At 35.7% G+C, this 19,317-nt stretch overlaps 1 protein-coding gene across 1 annotated transcript in view; it reads right to left on the bottom strand.

Moving 5' to 3' along the window:
• LOC108671653 (troponin C) overlaps positions 1-6,489 on the bottom strand; it is a gene marked incomplete at its 3' end in the record, with an annotated part of 8,589 nt that extends 2,100 nt beyond the window's left edge. The window contains 2 exon segments of the mRNA XM_018159225.1: positions 4,599-4,742; positions 6,407-6,489. Coding sequence (XP_018014714.1) covers positions 4,599-4,742; positions 6,407-6,428 — 166 coding nt within the window.
• Between the last annotated feature and the right edge of the window lie 12,828 nt (positions 6,490-19,317).

The raw sequence follows: 19,317 nt of genomic DNA, 5'->3' as shown, positions 1-19,317 counted from the left end.
GTTTCTATTAAGACGAAACTAGAATATTTATTATTTATATACTAATTTCAGAAAAGCATCCCTGAGATTCTCCAGCGATAAATACTTAATTATTTTCAAAATTTGTGTTCATCAATTAATTATATAATTACGTAAATAAAATTTTTACTCATTAATTAATAGTTATATTGCTCACTATGTGATATGATAATGAGACATGTTAATTAACTCTATCGTATAGCTTAATATTTAATAACGTTCAAATTAATGCTGACCAAGACTGTTGTCAGTAAACTCTACTTGAGTCTTAATTACTGTAAAGGTAGAGCTGCTGACTAAGATAAGACTGATGTCAGTAAACTCTACTTAAGTCTTAATTACTGTAAAAGTAGAGCTGCTAACCAAGACTAATGTAAACTCTACTCAAGGCTTAATTACTGTAAAAGTAGAGCTGCTGACTAAGATAAGACTGTTGTCAGTAAACTCTACTCAAGTCTTAATTACTGTAAAAGTAGAGCTGCTGAATGAAGTTGATAAAGAAAGTAAGTAAGATAAAGTAAGATAAACAGAGTAAGCTTTCATACGATCTCCAGACGAAGATAGATGAAGTTGATAAAGAAAGTAAGTAAGTAAGATAATTAGAGAAAGCTTCCATACCATCAGATCATTTGACGTGATAATGCAATTATGAATGATAAGTTTGCTCAACGTTATTAAATTCAACGAAACTACCGATTTTGAAATTTCGGTTGTTAATTTCATCTAATTATGCATAGAAATTCCTACTCGTTGATAATTCAGGTTGATACCTTCAGAAATTTAAATTTTTCAAACCTATGATTGAAATATAGACTTGAAATTATGATGTTTCTCTTCATCTGTGAAATGGCTTAATACCTGTCTCTTATACACATCTAGATGTGTATAAGAGACAGGAATAGCACTGAAGGCAATGTGTAGTTTAAATTGAAATTCCGGTAAGAATAGCACTGCAGGCAATGTGCAGTTTAAATTGAAATTCCGGTAAGAATAGCACTGCAGGCAATGTGCAGTTTAAATTGAAATTCCGGTAAGAATAGCACTGCAGGCAATGTGCAGTTTAAATTGAAATTCCGGTAAGAATAGCACTGCAGGCAAGGTGCAGTTTAAGTTTGTTCGATTAAATATTATGAAATTCCGGTAAGAATAGCACTGCAGGCAATGTGCAGTTTAAATTGAAATTCCGGTAAGAATAGCACTGCAGGCAAAGTGTAGTTTAAATTTGTTCGTTTAAATAATGTGCAATTCCGGTAAGAATAGCACTGCAGGGAAGGTGCGGTTTAAATTGGTTCGATTAAATAATGTGCAATTCCGGTAAGAATAGCATTGCAGGCAAGGTGTAGTTTAAATTTGTTCGTTTAACTAATATGAAATTCCGGTAAGAATAGCACTGCAGGTAATGTGCAGTTTAAATTGGTTCGTTTAAATGATGTGAAATTCCGGTAAGAATAGCACTGAAGGCAATGTGCAGTTTAAATTGAAATTCCGGTAAGAATAGCACTGAAGGCAATGTGCAGTTTAAATTGAAATTCCGGTAAGAATAGCACTGCAGGCAAGGTGCAGTTTAAATTTGTTCGCTTAAATAACATGTAATTCCGGTAAGAATAGCACAGCAGGCAAGGTGCAGTTTAAATTTTCCCGATTAAATAATATGAAATTCTGGTAAGAATAGCACTGAAGACAAGGAGCAGTTTAAATTTGTTCGATTAAATAATATGAAATTCTGGTAAGAATAGCACTGCAGGCAATGTGCAGTTTAAATTTGTTCGATTAAATGATGTGCAATTCCGGTAGGAATAGCACCTGTCTCTTATACACATCTAGATGTGTATAAGAGACAGGTAATGAGGTAATNAACCCGTACATTAACACGGGTAATAACACATGAATTAATACGCGAATTACTAGTGTATTAAACCGTACATTAACACGGGTAATAACACATGAATTAATACGCGAATTACTAGTGTATTAAACCGTACATTAACACGGGTAATAACACATGAATTAATACGCGAATTACTAGTGTATTAACCCGTGCATTAACACGGGTAATAACACATGAATTAATATGCGAATTACTAGTGTATTAAACCGTACATTAACACGTGCCTTAACCCGTGTATTAACACGGGTAATAACACATGAATAAACACGCGAATTACTAGTGTATTAAGTCGTACATTAACTCGTGCCTTAAAACGTGTATTAACACGGGTAATAACACATGAATTAACACGCGAATTACTAGTGTATTAAGTCGTGCATTAACACGTGTATTAATACATGTATTAGACATTAATTCATATTCATTGACATGCAAACAACTGTACGGTCAACAACCGTAGAGCAAGGATCTGTAAAGTTACGTAGACAAGAGGGGCTTGAAGTGACCAGTGCGTGGGAGGTGGACATAAACTGCCTTCAGCAAGCGGCAGTAAAGCGAGTCTTCAGTCAGCAAGCGGCAGTAAAATGAGTCTTCAGTCAGCAAGCGGCAGTAAGCGAGTCTCCAGTCAGCAAGCGGCAGTAAAGCGAGTCTCCAGTCAGCAAGCGGCAGTAAAGTGAGTCTCCAGTCAGCAAGCGGCAGTAAAGTGAGTCTCCAGTCAGCAAGCGGCAGTAAAGTGAGTCTCCAGTCAGCAAGCGGCAGTAAACTGAGTCATCAGTCAAATTTCCTGCGTATATGAACGGCATTTCACTCAGCAAGCGGCAGTAAAGACGTCTCCAGTCAGCAAGCGGCAGTAAACTGAGTCATCAGTCAAATTTCCTGCGTACATGAACGGCATTTCACTCAGCAAGCGGCAGTAAAGACGTGGTCAGCGCCTAGCAAGCGGCAGTAAAGACGTCTCCAGTCAGCAAGCGGCAGTAAAGTGGGTCTTCAGTCAGCAAGCGGCATTAAAGACATGGGTAGCGCTCAGCAAGCGGCAGTAAAGTGAGTCTTCAGTCAGCAAGCGGCAGTAAAGCGAGTCTTCAGTCAGCAAGCGGCAGTAAAGTGAGTCTTCAGTCAACAAGCGGCAGTAAACTGAGTCATCAGTCAAATTTTCTGCATACATGAACGGCATTTCACTCAGCAAGCGGCAGTAAAGACGTGGTCAGCGCCTAGCAAGCGGCAGTAAAGTGAGTCTCCAGTCAGCAAGCGGCAGTAAAGTGAGTCTTCAGTCAGCAAGCGGCAGTAAAGCGAGTCTTCAGTCAGCAAGCGGCAGTAAAGCGAGTCTTCAGTCAGCAAGCGGCAGTAAAAAGTGTCATTAGTTAGCGTCTGTGACGTGGTTTTTGCTAGCGTCAACTTCTTGTGATGTGTCGCATTACTGAAAAATATTTCCTGTGAAAGTAACGTATGTTTTTGTTTGAATATTTCTTGTAATAATTTTCAAATTAATAATTTGATGCGTTGACGATATTATGATTTTTAATACTTGAATACAGTGAGCAATATAAAAAACTCGTGTTTATATTAACCCAGTTATAGAAATAAATATAAATTTTATTTTAAATTTTGTGTTTATATATGTTTCATGTACATCTCCTATGTGGAAAAGATGTTATTATTGATTTTATTTATTTCCGATTCCCAAATTTGGTACTATTAAAAAAACAGTTTAGGCCCCGCCAGAGCAATTTGATTTACGAACTTTATTGAAAATATATTTATTCACCAATCAATAAGCTTGATTCTGTAAATCATAAAAATGTTTATATAATGTTATTTAAAAAACATAACAAAAACTGCAATGAGAGAGGAAACAATCCTGGCCAATGGTTTTCTAGAGTTCCTTTGACGTTGAAGAAAAATTATGTCGATTTCGTGAACTGTTCCACGGTGTGTGCTTTACCGTCCGATTAAATTCCTATTCAGAAATTTNTGGTGTAGCAATAGTTCTAGTATAGCAATAGTTCTAGTATAGCAATAGTTCTAGTGTAGCAATAGTTCTAGTGTAGCGATAGTTCTAGTATAGCAATAGTTCTAGTATAGCAATAATTCTAGTATAGCAATAATTCTAGCATAGCAATAGTTCTAGTATAGCAATAGTTCTAGCATAGCAATGGTTCTAGTATAGCAATAGATCTAGCACAGTAATAGTTCTAGCATTGCAATAGTTTTAGTATAGCAATAGTTCTAGTATAGCATTAGTTCTAGTATAGCAGTAGTTCTAGCATAGCAATAGTTCTAGTATAGCAATAGTTCTAGTATAGCAATAGTTCTAGCATAGCAATAGTTCAGGTATAGCAATAGTTCTAGTATAGCAATAGTTCTAGCATAGCAATAGTTCTAGTACAGTAATAGTTCTAGTATAGCAATAGTTCTGGCATAGCAATAGTTCTAGCATAGCAATAGTTCCAGTTTAGCAATAGTTCCAGTATAGCAAGTTCTAGTACAGTAATAGTTCTAGTATAGCAATAGTTCTAGTATAACAATAATTCTAGCATAGCAATAGTTTTAGTATAGCAATAGTTCTAGTATAGCAATAGTTCCAGTACAGCAATAGTTCTAGCATAGCAATAGTTCTAGTATAGCAATAGTTCTCAGCAATAGTTGTAGTATAGCAATAGATCTAGCACAGCATTAGTTCTAGTCTAGCACTCACTCTCAGAGTCGACCTCCTCTATCTTAGCACTCAGATCATCTTCATCAAAGTTCTGGCCCAGAGTGTTCAGGATGTTCACGAACTTGTTCGTCTCTACGAAGCCCGTCTTCGCCTGATCGAACATTGCGAACACTTTCCGCATCGCTGTAAATTGATAAATATATTAGAATAATATATATTTTTGGACAATTCTCTAGCTAATAGAAATAGAGAATAATAAATTTAATCTATATTATATCTAGAAAATAATAATTGAGATTCTCCAGCGATAAATACTTAATTATTTTCAAGATTTTTGTTAATTTATTAACTATATAATTATGTGAATAAAATTTTTACTCCTTAATAAATAGTTTTATTGCTCACTATGTGATATGTTAATGAGATATTTTAATTAACTCTATCGTATAGCTTAATATTTAATAACGTTTAAATTAATGATAAGTAGAGCTGCTGACTAAGATAAGACTGTTGTCAGTAAACTCTACTAAAGTCTTAGAATAGAATAGAATAGAATAGAATAGAATAGAATAGAAGTGTAGAATAATTATTGTAAAGGCGGAGCTATACTGACTAAGACAAGACTGATGTCAGTAAGCTCTACTCTACTAAATTACTGTAAAAGTAGAGCTTCTGACCAAGACTAATGTAAACTCTACTTAAGTCTTAATTACTGTAAAAGTAGAGCTGCTGACTAAGATAAGACTGTTGTCAGTATCCCTTTAAAGTTTTTTGTAAACATTCCCGTCTTAAAATAGTAGGCGGGCGCAGCTTGACAGTTCGCAGCTCGTTGCGCGCATCTAAAAAATTTACATTTACTTGTACAGTTTATTTAGGTTCCTAGTCCCGTAACCTAGATATTATTTAGGTTCCTAGTCCCGTGACCTCGTTATTATTTAGTTTACTAGTGCCGCGACCTCGCTATTATTTAGGTTCCTAGTACCGTAAGCTCGTTATTATTTAGGTTCTTAGTCCCGAGACCTCGTTATTATTTAGGTTCCTAGTTCCGTGATTCCGTGACCTCGTTATTATTTAGGTTCCTAGTCCCGTGACCTCGTTATTATTTAGTTTACTAGTGCCGCGACCTCGTTATTATTTAGGTTCCTAGTCCCGTGACCTCGTTATTATTTAGGTTCTTAGTACCGTGACCTCGTTATTATTTAGGTTCCTAGTCCCGTGATCTCGTTATCATTTAGGTTCCTAGTCCCGTGACCTCATTATTATTTAGGTTCCTAGTCCCGAGACCTCATTATTATTTAGGTTCCTAGTCCCGTGACCTAGACATTATTTAGGTTCCTAGTACCGTGACCTCGTTATTATTTAGGTTCCTAGTTCCGTGACCTCGTTATTATTTAGGTTCCTAGTTCCGTGACCTCGTTATTATTTAGGTTCCTAGTTCCGTGACCTCGTTATTATTTAGGTTCCTAGTCCCGAGACCTCGTTATTAATTAATCCCATTAACAGTAAAATGAGTAAAGTAAAGTAAAGTAAAGTAAAATGTAAAGTAAAATGAGAGCATCTTTAAAAACATAAAATATATTCATAATTTTTTTGTTAAGCTTACTTGCTTAAAAATTTTCTGCTGTTCAAGGTTTTAAAGTGTTGGACAATTTTAAGGGTTAATTCAGTAAGCGTTAATAGGATCTACTGATGGCATAAAGACGACAGACATATTCACATTTATTCAGTTATTTAAACTTAGTAGTGCTCAAATTATCAAGTGAGATAATGGAAATTTAATGAAAACTGCAATGTAAAAATGTAAAATTAGTTTAAGTAAATCCCATGTGTTAATTGAAGTCACTTACTTGCGATCTGGTCGTCATCCATTTCTGCTTGTGCAAAACACAGAAGAAACCAAATATACGTTACCACTGAAATTAAAATTAAATTTATTAATTCTTACCTACATATATAAATTAAATCTTACCAGATTTAATAAAATTGGCACAATAATGACAATATTTCTAATACTTAATAAACAATGAATTTGATCGGAAGGAAATCATAATGCCCCAGCCAGTCAGTGTGAAGAATAAAAATGAACAGAATATAAAAAAAACTATTTACCGATGAAAACTAATTTTACTTGTTCACATGCTGAGCGAATTTTGAGAAAATAAAAAAATTCTCAGCGCCACAGACTGCGATTGAATTCAGTTAGGCAATCCGAATTGAAAGTCATAAACATTGATTTTAAGTACTCAGATTGTAATTCGTCTTGTTGTTACAAACAAATTAAACTCGAATGTTAAAAATAGTAATATTTTATACTAGCTGTGAAATTTTTTAAGAGATTACACAAATATTTTCTAAAACTGCATTCATGCCGCCACGGTGCACAAAATATGCTGTGTATGCGGAATGTACAGAATGCAGTGCACAGAGCGTGCAGAGTGCACAAAGTGTACAGCTAGAGTGCTCAGAGTGCACAAAGTGTACAGCTAGAGTGCTCAGAGTGCACAAAGTGTACAGCTAGAGTGCTCAGAGTGCACAAACGTGCGGAGTGCACAAAGTATACAGCTAGAGTGCACAGAGTGCACAAAATGTACAGCTAGAGTGCACAGAGTGCACAAAGTGTACAGCTAGAGTGCTCAGAGTGCACTAACGTGCGGAGTGCACAAAGTATACAGCTAGAGTGCACAGAGTGCACAAAATGTCACGCATGCGTGTTCACGCTACACGCATGCGTGTTATCGCTACACGCATGCGTGTTATCGCTACACGCATGCGTGTTATCGCTACACGCATGCATGTTATCGCTACACGCATGCGTGTTATCGCTACACGCATGCCTGTTATCGCTACACGCATGCGTGTTCAGGTGTCGGTGTCATGCGTGTTAACGCTACACGCATGCGTGTTATCGCTACACGCATGCGTGTTATCACAACACGCATGCGTGTTACGGTGTCGGTGTCATGCGTGTTCACGCTACACGCATGCTGTCTCTTATACACATCTAGATGTGTATAAGAGACAGGTGTACAGCTAGAGTGCTCAGAGTGCACAAAGTATACAGCTAGAGTACTCAGAGTGCTTTAAGTTCAGTGCACAGAGTGCACAAAATGTACAGCTAGAGTGCACAGAGTGCACAAAATGTACAGCTAGAGTGCTCAGAGTGCACTAAGTTCAGAGTTGAGAGAGTGCACACTATACAGATAGAGTGCACAGAGTGCACAAAATGTACAGCTAGAGTGCTCAGAGTGCACAAAGTTCAGAGTTGAGAGAGTGCACACTGTACAGCTAGAGTACTCACAGTGCACACAGTGTACAGCTAGAGTGCACAGAGCGTGCAGAGAGCACATAATGTACAGCTAGAGTGCTCAGAGTGTAACTAAGTTCAGAGTTGAGAGAGTGCACACTATACAGCAGTCAGCCCTAGCACCGCACCCCAGCTACTGCCTCCTGCAAACGACCTGAAGGTGTCGCCGACGCTGCTTCGTCTCTGCCACGAGCCATAAAAGGATGCTGTACGTCATTTGGACAGCCGTATGCTACGGTTTAACCAATTTTAAATACAAATTTAGAATTAATTTGCCATAAAAGGATGCTGCACGTCATTTGTGCTACGAATGCTACGGTTTAACTATTTTAAATAAAAAATATAGAATTAATCCCGTCATTCGTGCTACGTATGCTACGGTTTAACCATTTTTAAATACAAATTTAGAATTAATTTAGTCTACATCAGGATTTATAGCAGACGGTTGTATGCTACGGGCTCGTATGCAATGTTCTGGCCCATATACGGGCCACTGCATACGGGCCCGTGGCAGTGGCCCGTAAGCTACGGGCCACTGCTAGAAATATGATTTTTACACATCCGAAACTTATTTAGAAAATACGTATTTGGATTTATTGTATTACAACTTAACTTGATGTGTAAATGAAGCAATTTTATTGTGCACGCTGTAAGGCACAAGCAATAATACGGCAAAAAAAACTATTTAAATTTTTTGTATTAATGACCAAAGCAATGTGTGACAAACGCTATTTTCATCTCCCTGCAAAAAATAGTGTCAGAAATACACTAAAATTTAATTTAAATTTAATTGTATTGCAGACCAAATTGTTGCATGAATAAAGCCATTTGCGTATCCATGCTACGAGCCACTGTCAGAAATACGTCTAAACTGCCATGAATTCATAAAATTTCTAAAAAATAGCGAAAATTTTTAAATTAATCAAAACCATTGGGGGCTTCTGTTTGAACAAAACTACATCCTCTCTCAATTACAATACCAAATGACAATAATATAATATTAATTTCGTTTGAAGAAGATCTGCGATCAATTCTTGTTTATGTAAATTTTTGCCCGTCTACATTAACTTGCATTCCATTAATATCATTAAAATAATGTGATCTGATCGGCAGGTTGACGTACAACCTTCTAAAGATAAATTTAGCTAGCAATTATCATACAAAAAGGAAGGTAAATAGAGGAAAAGGAAAGAATTGGGCACTCTGACAGTGAAGATTTTAATCCTATTTTTAATCCTATTATAGTTCGTTTATTTACAGTCCAACGCAACTGTCAACATAAACACTTTCTCTTAAACATGGCAGTGGTGAACGGCAGGCTCCTCATCGCTTAAATGATATGAAATTCCGGTAAGAATAGCACTGAAGGCAAGGTGAAGTTTAAATTGAAATTCCGGTAAGAATAGCACTGAAAGACAAGGTGCGGTTTAAATTTGTTCCATTAAATAATATGAAATTCCGGTAAGAATAGCACTGAAGGCAATGTGTAGTTTAAATTGAAATTCCGGTAAGAATAGCACTGCAGGTGCATGCAGTTTAAATTTGTTTACATAAATAATGTGCAATTTCGGTAAGAATAGCACTGCAGCCAATATGTGCATGCAGTTTACTATTTATTAGCTTCAATAATGTGCAATTTCGGTAAGAATAGCACTGACTGCTTGGTGCAGTTTAGATTTGTTATCATCTATTGAAGGAATCTTGTTGTATTTATGATGGAGGAAACTTAGCTGAAATGGAATTTTGGAAAATGAAATGGCATCAATTTTGAAAAATTGATTTGAACAAAACCATCATATCGTACTATCCTAACGTATTAGGAAGGAATTTGACTACAGGACAAAAATATTTATATTTTTAGTTGTGCATGTAGATTAAAGTAGTAAGTAGATTATTCTAAAGTAAGTAGATAAAAGTAGATTATTCAAATCCCACACTGAGTGAATTGAATTTAAGGTTCATGCGATATGGCGTTTTGCTTACGTTCACTCGCTCTTTATTTGTAAAGAATGTAACGCTACATAAATTAATATTCTTAATTAGCGCTTAATAATTATTCAACAACTTCAGATTCACAAAACTTTCGATCTTGGAAAAATTTGATTCCGCTTCCAGAATCAATCGTTTTAAAACAGCGTCATTAACACGTGTATTAATACTCATATGATCACACGTATTAAAACCTGCATTAACACGGGTATTAATACGTGTAATACATGTGAGTTATTAATGTATCAACACGTGTAACTACACGTGTATTAACACGTAAATTACTAGTGTATTAATCCGTCTATTATCAGTGCATTAACCCGTGAATTAAACACGGATACTAACACGTTAATACACAGAGAATTACTAGAGTATTAACCCGTACATTAACACGGGTAATAACACATGAATTAATACGCGAATTACTAGTGTATTAAACCGTACATTAACACGGGTAATAACACATGAATTAATACGCGAATTACTAGTGTATTAACCCGTGCATTAACACGGGTAATAACACATGAATTAATATGCGAATTACTAGTGTATTAAACCGTACATTAACACGTGCCTTAACCCGTGTATTAACACGGGTAATAACACATGAATAAACACGCGAATTACTAGTGTATTAAGTCGTACATTAACTCGTGCCTTAAAACGTGTATTAACACGGGTAATAACACATGAATTAACACGCGAATTACTAGTGTATTAAGTCGTGCATTAACACGTGTATTAATACATGTATTAGACATTAATTCATATTCATTGACATGCAAACAACTGTACGGTCAACAACCGTAGAGCAAGGATCTGTAAAGTTACGTAGACAAGAGGGGCTTGAAGTGACCAGTGCGTGGGAGGTGGACATAAACTGCCTTCAGCAAGCGGCAGTAAAGCGAGTCTTCAGTCAGCAAGCGGCAGTAAAATGAGTCTTCAGTCAGCAAGCGGCAGTAAACTGAGTCATCAGTCAAATTTCCTGCGTACATGAACGACATTTCACTCAGCAAGCGGCAGTAAAGACGTGGTCAGCGCTCAGCAAGCGGCAGTAAAGTGAGTTTTCAGTCAGCAAGCGGCAGTAAACTGAGTCATCAGTCAAATTTCCTGCGTACATTCTGTGACGCGGTTTTTTGCTAGCGTCAACTTCTTGTGATGTGTCGCATTACTGAAAAATATTTCTTGTGGAAGTAACGTATGTTTTTGTTTGAATAGTTATTGTAATAATTTTCAAATTAATAATTTGATGCGTTGACGATATTATGATTTTTAATACTTGAATACAGTGAGCAATATAAAAAACTCGTGTTTATATTAACCCAGTTATAGAAATAAATATAAATTTTATTTTAAATTTTGTGTTTATATATGTTTCATGTACATCTCCTATGTGGAAAAGATGTTATTATTGATTTTATTTATTTCCGATTCCCAAATTTGGTACTATTAAAAAAACAGTTTAGGCCCCGCCAGAGCAATTTGATTTACGAACTTTATTGAAAATATATTTATTCACCAATCAATAAGCTTGATTCTGTAAATCATAAAAATGTTTATATAATGTTATTTAAAAAACATAACAAAAACTGCAATGAGAGAGGAAACAATCCTGGCCAATGGTTTTCTAGAGTTCCTTTGACGTTGAAGAAAAATTATGTCGATTTCGTGAACTGTTCCACGGTGTGTGCTTTACCGTCCGATTAAATTCCTATTCAGAAATTTTAATAACCAAGAATAATAAATATATGTAAACCAGAACCAAAGAAACAAACGCAGGCCAAAGTTTATTAATTATTTAATCTTGCGGCTAGAAATCGTGCTTTTTTCTTATTTTAAATCTTTGTCAGATTGCAGTATGGAGTTCAATAACAGTTCTGGATTTGGAAGCAACGATAGCAAAGTAAGTAGACTGAGATATGCCGGATTTTTATTGATTTTTTATTTTTAAAGAATCTAGGCTATATTTTATAATGTATATCACGATTTGTAAAACACCCAAATAGTCGTCATTAAAACGATAATCTACTCAGAATATTAAACGGATGATAATTTTGAATGTTGCATTTAAACTACATGATCTTTTCTACTGGTGAATTAAATATGTAGAAGATAATCCTTCTACATATTTAATCAATCAAATATATTTAATTATATCCAGGTAGATGCAATTTATAAAATTAATTCAATTGAAAAGTATCTTTTACTAGATGTTCAACCATGTTCAAAGGGTTTCTAATACCATTCAAGTACTACATTGACTGGGTTGAAAAAAATGAATTATTTATATCGATTTTCGTGGCTTGATTAATGGCTTAGGATGCGGAGTATATCCACTAGATTTTCTGTGATTAAATAACTATAATGGTTGTAAATTTGGTAATTATTGGAATATCTTCTATCTCGTACGTGTAAATTTACTTTATTACCTTATTATTTGTATCCTTGATACTTGTAACAAAATTTTAATTACGTTGGTACGTGTACCTGCCCATTATGTTAAGTGTCATTAAACAAATTTTACTAATGCGAGTGTTCGATTTATTGCTAAGCCGCCGTTAATATTGCAAAGTAAAATCGTTTGTAATAAACATTTGCCCAGTGGCATGAATGGTTCGTGCCCAGTGGCATGAATGGTTAGTTGCGTGTTCAGGTGTCTGTGTCATGTGTGTTATCGCTACACGCATGCGTGTTATCGCAACACGCATGCGTGTTCAGGTGTTTGTGTCATGCGTGTTATCGCTCCTCTCATGCGTGTTATCGCTACACGCATGCGTGTTCAGGTATCGGTGTCATGCGTGTATACCGCTACACGCATGCGTGTTCAGGTATCGGTGTCATGCGTGTTATCGCTACACGCATGCGTGTTCAGGTGTCGGTGTCATGCGTGTTATCGCTACACGCATGCGTGTTATCGCTACACGCATGCCTGTTATCGCTACACGCATGCGTGTTCAGGTGTCTGTGTCATGCGTGCTATCGCTACACGCATGCGTGTTCAGGCGTCGGTGTCATGCGTGTTATCACTACACGCATGTGTGTTCAGGTGTCTGTGTCATGCGTGTTATCGCTACACGCATGCGTGTTCAGGTGTCCGTGTCATGCGTTTTATCACTACACGCATGCGTGTTCAGGTGTCGGTGTCATGCGTGTTATCACTACACGCATGCGTGTTCAGGTGTCCCTGTCATGCGTTTTATCACTACACGCATGCGTGTTCAGGTGTCCGTGTCATGCGTGTTATCACTACACGCATGCGTGTTCAGGTGTCGGTGTCATGCGTGTTATCACTACACGCATGCGTGTTACGGTGTCCGTGTCATGCGTGTTATCACTACACGCATGCGTGTTACGTTGTCCGTGTCATGCGTTTTATCACTACACGCATGCGTGTTCAGGTGTCGGTGTCATGCGTGTTATCGCTACACGCATGCGTGTTCAGGTGTCTGTGTCATGCGTGTTATCGCTACACGCATGCGTGTTCAGGTGGCGGTGTTTTGCGTATTATCGCTACACGCATGCGTGTTATCCTACACGCATGCGTGTTCAGGTGTCTGTGTCATGCGTGTTATCGCTACACGCATGCGTGTTCAGGTGCCGGTGTCATGCGTGTTATCGCTACACGCATGCGTGTTCAGGTGTCTGTGTCATGCGTGTTATCGCTACACGCATGCGTGTTCAGGTGGCGGTGTCATGCGTGTTATCGCTACACGCATGCGTGTTCCTGTCTCTTATACACATCTAGATGTGTATAAGAGACAATGGTTAACCCGACCATGACTAGACACTTTAGTTTAGTGGCATTTTTTTTACAATAATCTCGGTTTGCAGGTATTTAATTAATAGGAAGTTTGTGCCAGGTATTTAGTAGTTACACTATTTACTAATCTATTATACCTAATAGTTATAGTTTTTAAGGCAGTATTTCTGAAATTCATGAATTGGATTAAGTTGCTCGGCATCTTTTAGTTTGATCTTGCTTTTCATACATTATTTTTAATCGTTTTTTTCAGTTCTTTTATTTTTAATCTCTCATCTTGAATCAGCTGCCGTCGATCGAGCATACTGAACATTTTCTAATTCTTTCGGTTTTATTTCGAATATATTTTTAGAAGTGAATTCGGGATGCTCCAATAATGACTTTCGAACAGTTAAATTTCAAATACGGCAACGATTTTGAATAGTGACATAATGGAACTGAACCTTCTAATGAAATTCGCCAAAATTTAAATTCATATATGGTTTTAAAATGTAAGTCGTTTTCAAAACAAATAAACATGAGGCACCTCTGGTGTTGCTCCAACCATCTAAGTATCGTAAACTTAAAATTTCTTTTCATTTGAATTTTCATTTTAACTTAGAAAAACTTCTAAGTTAAAATGAAAATTCAAATAATAATAATAATAATATTTAATATTCGCTGTTATAAAGTTTATTTTCGAAATTAATTTCCCATGTCTGTTGTAAAATATTTTATACAAATGATCGAATATAACTTCTATAAAATTTTTCCTCAAATCCCGCAGTGAAGGTTAAAGCTAAATCCGTAAAATTCTCAACCTATATTTGGAAAGTCCGTCTTTCATGACTCGTGTAATAAATATCCTTCTTGACGCATGACAAATATTGCGCTACAATTTTATTTTGACATACTTTATTTTGTACAATTTCATTTTGACAAACAGCATTTCACGTGTCGTGCAATATCATTCTTGACGCATGACAAATATTGCGCTACAATTTTATTTTGACAAACAGCATTACACGTGTCGTGCGATATCATTCCTGACGCGATTATATAGCGCTATAAAATCACTATATAGTGCTATAAAAATCATTATATAGTGCTATAAAAATCATTATATAGCGCTATAAAAAATCATTATATAGCGCTATAAAAAATCATTACATAGCGCCATAAAAAATCATTACATAGCGCCATAAAAAATCATTATATAGCGCTATAAAAAATCATTATATAGCGCTATAAAAAATCATTACATAGCGCCATAAAAAATCATTACATAGCGCCATAAAAAATCATTATATAGCGCTATAAAAAATCATTATATAGCGCTATAAAAAATCATTACATAGCGCCATAAAAAATCATTACATAGCGCCATAAAAAATCATTATATAGCGCTATAAAAAATCATTACATAGCGCCATAAAAANATATCCTTCTTGACGCATGACAAATATTACGCTACAACTTACTTTATTTTGTACAATTTTATTTTGACAAACAGCATTACACGTGTCGTGTTATATCCTTCTTGACGCATGACAAATATTACGCTACAACTTACTTTATTTTGTACAATTTTATTTTGACAAACAGCATTACACGTGTCGTGTTATATCCTTCTTGACGCATGACAAATATTACGCTACAACTTACTTTATTTTGTACAATTTTATTTTGACAAACAGCATTACACGTGTCGTGTTATATCCTTCTTGACGCATGACAAATATTACGCTACAACTTACTTTATTTTGTACAATTTTATTTTGACAAACAGCATTACACGTCTCGTGCAATATCCTTCTTGACGCATGACAAATATTGCGCTACAATTTTATTTTGACAAACAGCATTACACGTGTCGTGCAATATCCTTCTTGACGCATGACAAATATTGCGCTACAATTTTATTTTGACATACTTTATTTTGTACAATTTTATTTTGACATACTTTATTTTGTACAATTTTATTTTGACAAACAGCATTACACGTGTCGTGCAATATCATTCCTGACGCGATTATATAGCGCTATAAAAATTTCTACCAACAATCCACGGGAGCTGAAACTGCCTCGCCATTAGCTGACCTGCTTTACACAGTGATCGACTGTCACTCTGAGCGTCCGTCTATTTCTGTCTAGTCTGTAATCAGCGAACTGTCAAACGTCCTGATTGGTCGACCGTGCGAGTGACGTCACTCGGCAAACGACAGGAAAATCTTCATGGTTTTGAATATACATGCATCTTCCTGTACAGCTGTTTCGAATATACATATATCTTCTTGTACAGCTGTTTCGAATATATGTACATCTTCCTGTACAGCTGTTTAAAATCGTTCTGTACAGCTTTTTTGAATATACATATATCTTCTTGTACAGCTGTTTCGAATATATGTACATCTTCCTGTACAGCTGTTTCGAATATACATATATCTTCTTGTACAGCTGTTTCGAATCTTTCTGTACAGCTGTTTTGAACATACATACATCTTTCTGTACAGCTGTTTCGAATATTCATGCATCTTCCTGTACAGCTGTTTTGAATATACATACATCTTCCTGTACAGCTGTTCTAAATATACATACATCTTCTTGTACAGCTTTTTTGAACATACATACATCTTCCCGTACAGCTGTTTCGAATAAACATATATCTTCCTGTGCAGCTGTTTCGAATATACATATATCTTCCTGTACAGCTGTTTCGAATATTCATATATCTTGATGTACAGCTGTTTTGAACACACATACATCTTCCTGTACAGCTGTTTCGAATATTCCTATATCTTGATGTACAGCTGTTTCGAATATACATACATCTTCCTGTACAGCTGTTTCGAATATACATATGTACATCTTCCTGTACAGCTGTTCTGAATATACATACATCTTCCTGTACAGCTGTTTCGAATATATATATATATCTTCCTGTCCAGCTGTTTCGAATTTTTCTGTACAGCTGTTTTGAACATACATACATCTTCCTTTACAGCTGTTTCGAATATTCATATATCTTGATGTACAGCTGTTTCGAACATACATATGTACATCTTCCTGTACAGCTGTTTCGAATATACATACATCTTCGTGTACAGCTGTTTCGAATATACAGGGTGAACCAGAATTAACTGACCCTTTTAATTTGTTAATAAATAAAAACACTAAGAACGTTATGAAGTTGAAACATGTTTTATTTAAAAGAAGAACATTTTTATGGTAATATTGTATCCTAGTTTTTAGGATACAATAACTAACTAGGATACAATATTACATACAATATTTTAACTAGGATACAATATTACCATAAAAATGTTCTTCTTTTAAATAAAACAAGTTTCAACTTCATAACGTTGTTATTTTTTTATTTATTAACAAATTAAAAGGGTCAGTTAATTCTGGTTCACCCTGTACATATATCTTCCCGCACAGCTGTTTCACAATATTTTCTGACAGCTCTTTACAATGTAAGAAACGAGTGCATTTGTGCACTACCTATATATGTCAACTCGTATTTACGCCTCATTTTGAAGTATGAAAGTGCGATTACAGACTGAAGTGTTATATTAATTGTATTTCTTGCAGACAAATTATTGTATCGTGCAGACAATTTATTGTATTTCGTGTAGATAATTTATTGTATTTGATGAGTCCAGTAGAAGTGGACTGGCAAGTCTAGTAGAGGTAGACTGGAAATTCTAGTAGAAATTACTTCTACTGGTAAATCCAGTAGAAGTAAACTGGTAAGTCCAGTAGAAGTAAACTGGTAAGTCCAGTAGAAGTAGACTAGTAAGTCCATTATTGGTAGACTGGTAAATCCAGTAGAGGTAGACGGCTAAGTCCAGTAGAGGTAGACTATTAAGTCCAGTAGAGGTAGACTGGTAAGTCCAGTAGAGGTAGACTGGTAAGTCCAGTAGAGGTAGACTGNTGTGGGCGTTACCCTCGCGGCAACCCTCTACTGACTCAACAAGTCCGCGTTATTTAAAAATGAAAAACACTTTCACTTGTTTGGCTTGTTCATTCAATTTGCACTCTCTTTTACTGACTTCACTGAACTGAACTGAAATTCGGTTATTCTCTGGCACGGATCATAAAAAAAAATGCGAAAAGAGTTCCGAAAACGGCACAGTAAAGGTTAAAAATTTAGAAATTTGGGACCACGAGCACGAGCGTCCGCTCTCGACCACGGCTTAATGGAGACTCCAACGGCTTAATGGAGACTGAAGGGAAAGGGAAATTGAAGGGAAACAAAAATTATATGAAGTAATTAGCGATAAGGTAGTAAACTATTAAATTAAATAAGCTTTTTACCTATCCCTAAAGTGCCAATGATTTGCAAAAAAATTTATGAGATGCTTTTTTGTATTTTGTAATTAGCTTAGTCTAGCTTGAATATCAAATAATTCATTTTATACCTGCCTCCACCAAGAAATATATAGTCTCTGCAAGAATAACCGTTTTCTAGGGCAACGTCAGAAAAAACTTGATTTGAGTTGGTAAACTTCTCTATTTATCATATCGGGAATTAACTTTATACATTATTTTAGGCCGTTTTCGGCGTGATGTACACTGCACATTTATTGTAAAAACGCTATTTTAACTCTTGATTCTGAAAATTTTTATTGATCAACAAGTACACGTGAATTTGTGAAATTAGAATTGATAGAAAATCATGATATGATTGTGATTTGTGACATATGAGTGCACCGATATAATTTAGACTGATTTCTACGACATTCATTCGATACATTCTGTTCTTGGGAATTATTTGGACTATTTGTAGCCATTACTTAATAAAATTTGTGCGTTAATTTGGGACGGCTGTTCACGATTTATTTATATAGTGATTTGTTCTATGTTGAGCAACAAACTATTTTACAATCAGCCAAGTTGTGAAAAATCCACTCTAATAACTAACCCACTCTTACATCTGACCCACTCTTACATCTGACCCACTCTTACATACATCTGACCCACTCTTACATCTGACCCCCACTCATACATCTGACCCACTCTTGCATCTGACCCACTCTTACATCTGACCCACTCTTACATCTGACCCACTCTTACATCAGACCCACTCTAACATCTGACCCACTCTTACATCAGACCCACTCTTACATCTGACCCACTCTTACATCTGACCCACTCTTACATCTGACCCACTCTTACATCTGTCCACTCTTACGTCTTACTCCTTATAAGAACAGATTCTTTTTATTAAAGAGTCATATTTACTTTTTTTCTAGGTACGGTATTCTTAGCTTCAAAAGCTGATTGAGCTTCAATACTCTACTTTACTACAGACAACTGATAACAATACCATATTGATAGATTACCATCTGATGAGAATGGCTTCGATTTTTTCATCCTGCAAAATAGATGAAATCTCTCTGTATTGTAGGAGTCTTAACTGTGCTCCAAAACTTGTCTAGTTCAGAATATGCAATTTATTCGTACATTGTAACCTTACGGAAATTTGCTAATTTCCATAATTAATTTGCTAATTTCAGTAATTAATCTGCTAATTTCCGTAATTAATTTGCTAATTTCCGTAATTAATTTGCTAATTTGGGTAATTAATTGCTAATTTGCGTAATTAAATTGGTAATATCCGTAATTAATTTGCCAATTTACGTGATTAATTTGCCAATTTCCGTAATTAATTTGTCAGTTTATGTAATTAATTTTTAATTAAATTATATAATTTCGAAAAGT

The sequence above is a fragment of the Hyalella azteca genome, unplaced genomic scaffold, assembly GCF_000764305.2.
Source record: "Hyalella azteca isolate HAZT.00-mixed unplaced genomic scaffold, Hazt_2.0.2 contig716, whole genome shotgun sequence".
Classification (NCBI taxonomy): Eukaryota; Metazoa; Arthropoda; class Malacostraca; order Amphipoda; family Hyalellidae; genus Hyalella; species Hyalella azteca.
The sequence above is the reverse complement of the archived record's forward strand: the minus strand, read 5'-3'. Positions and strand labels throughout refer to the sequence as shown.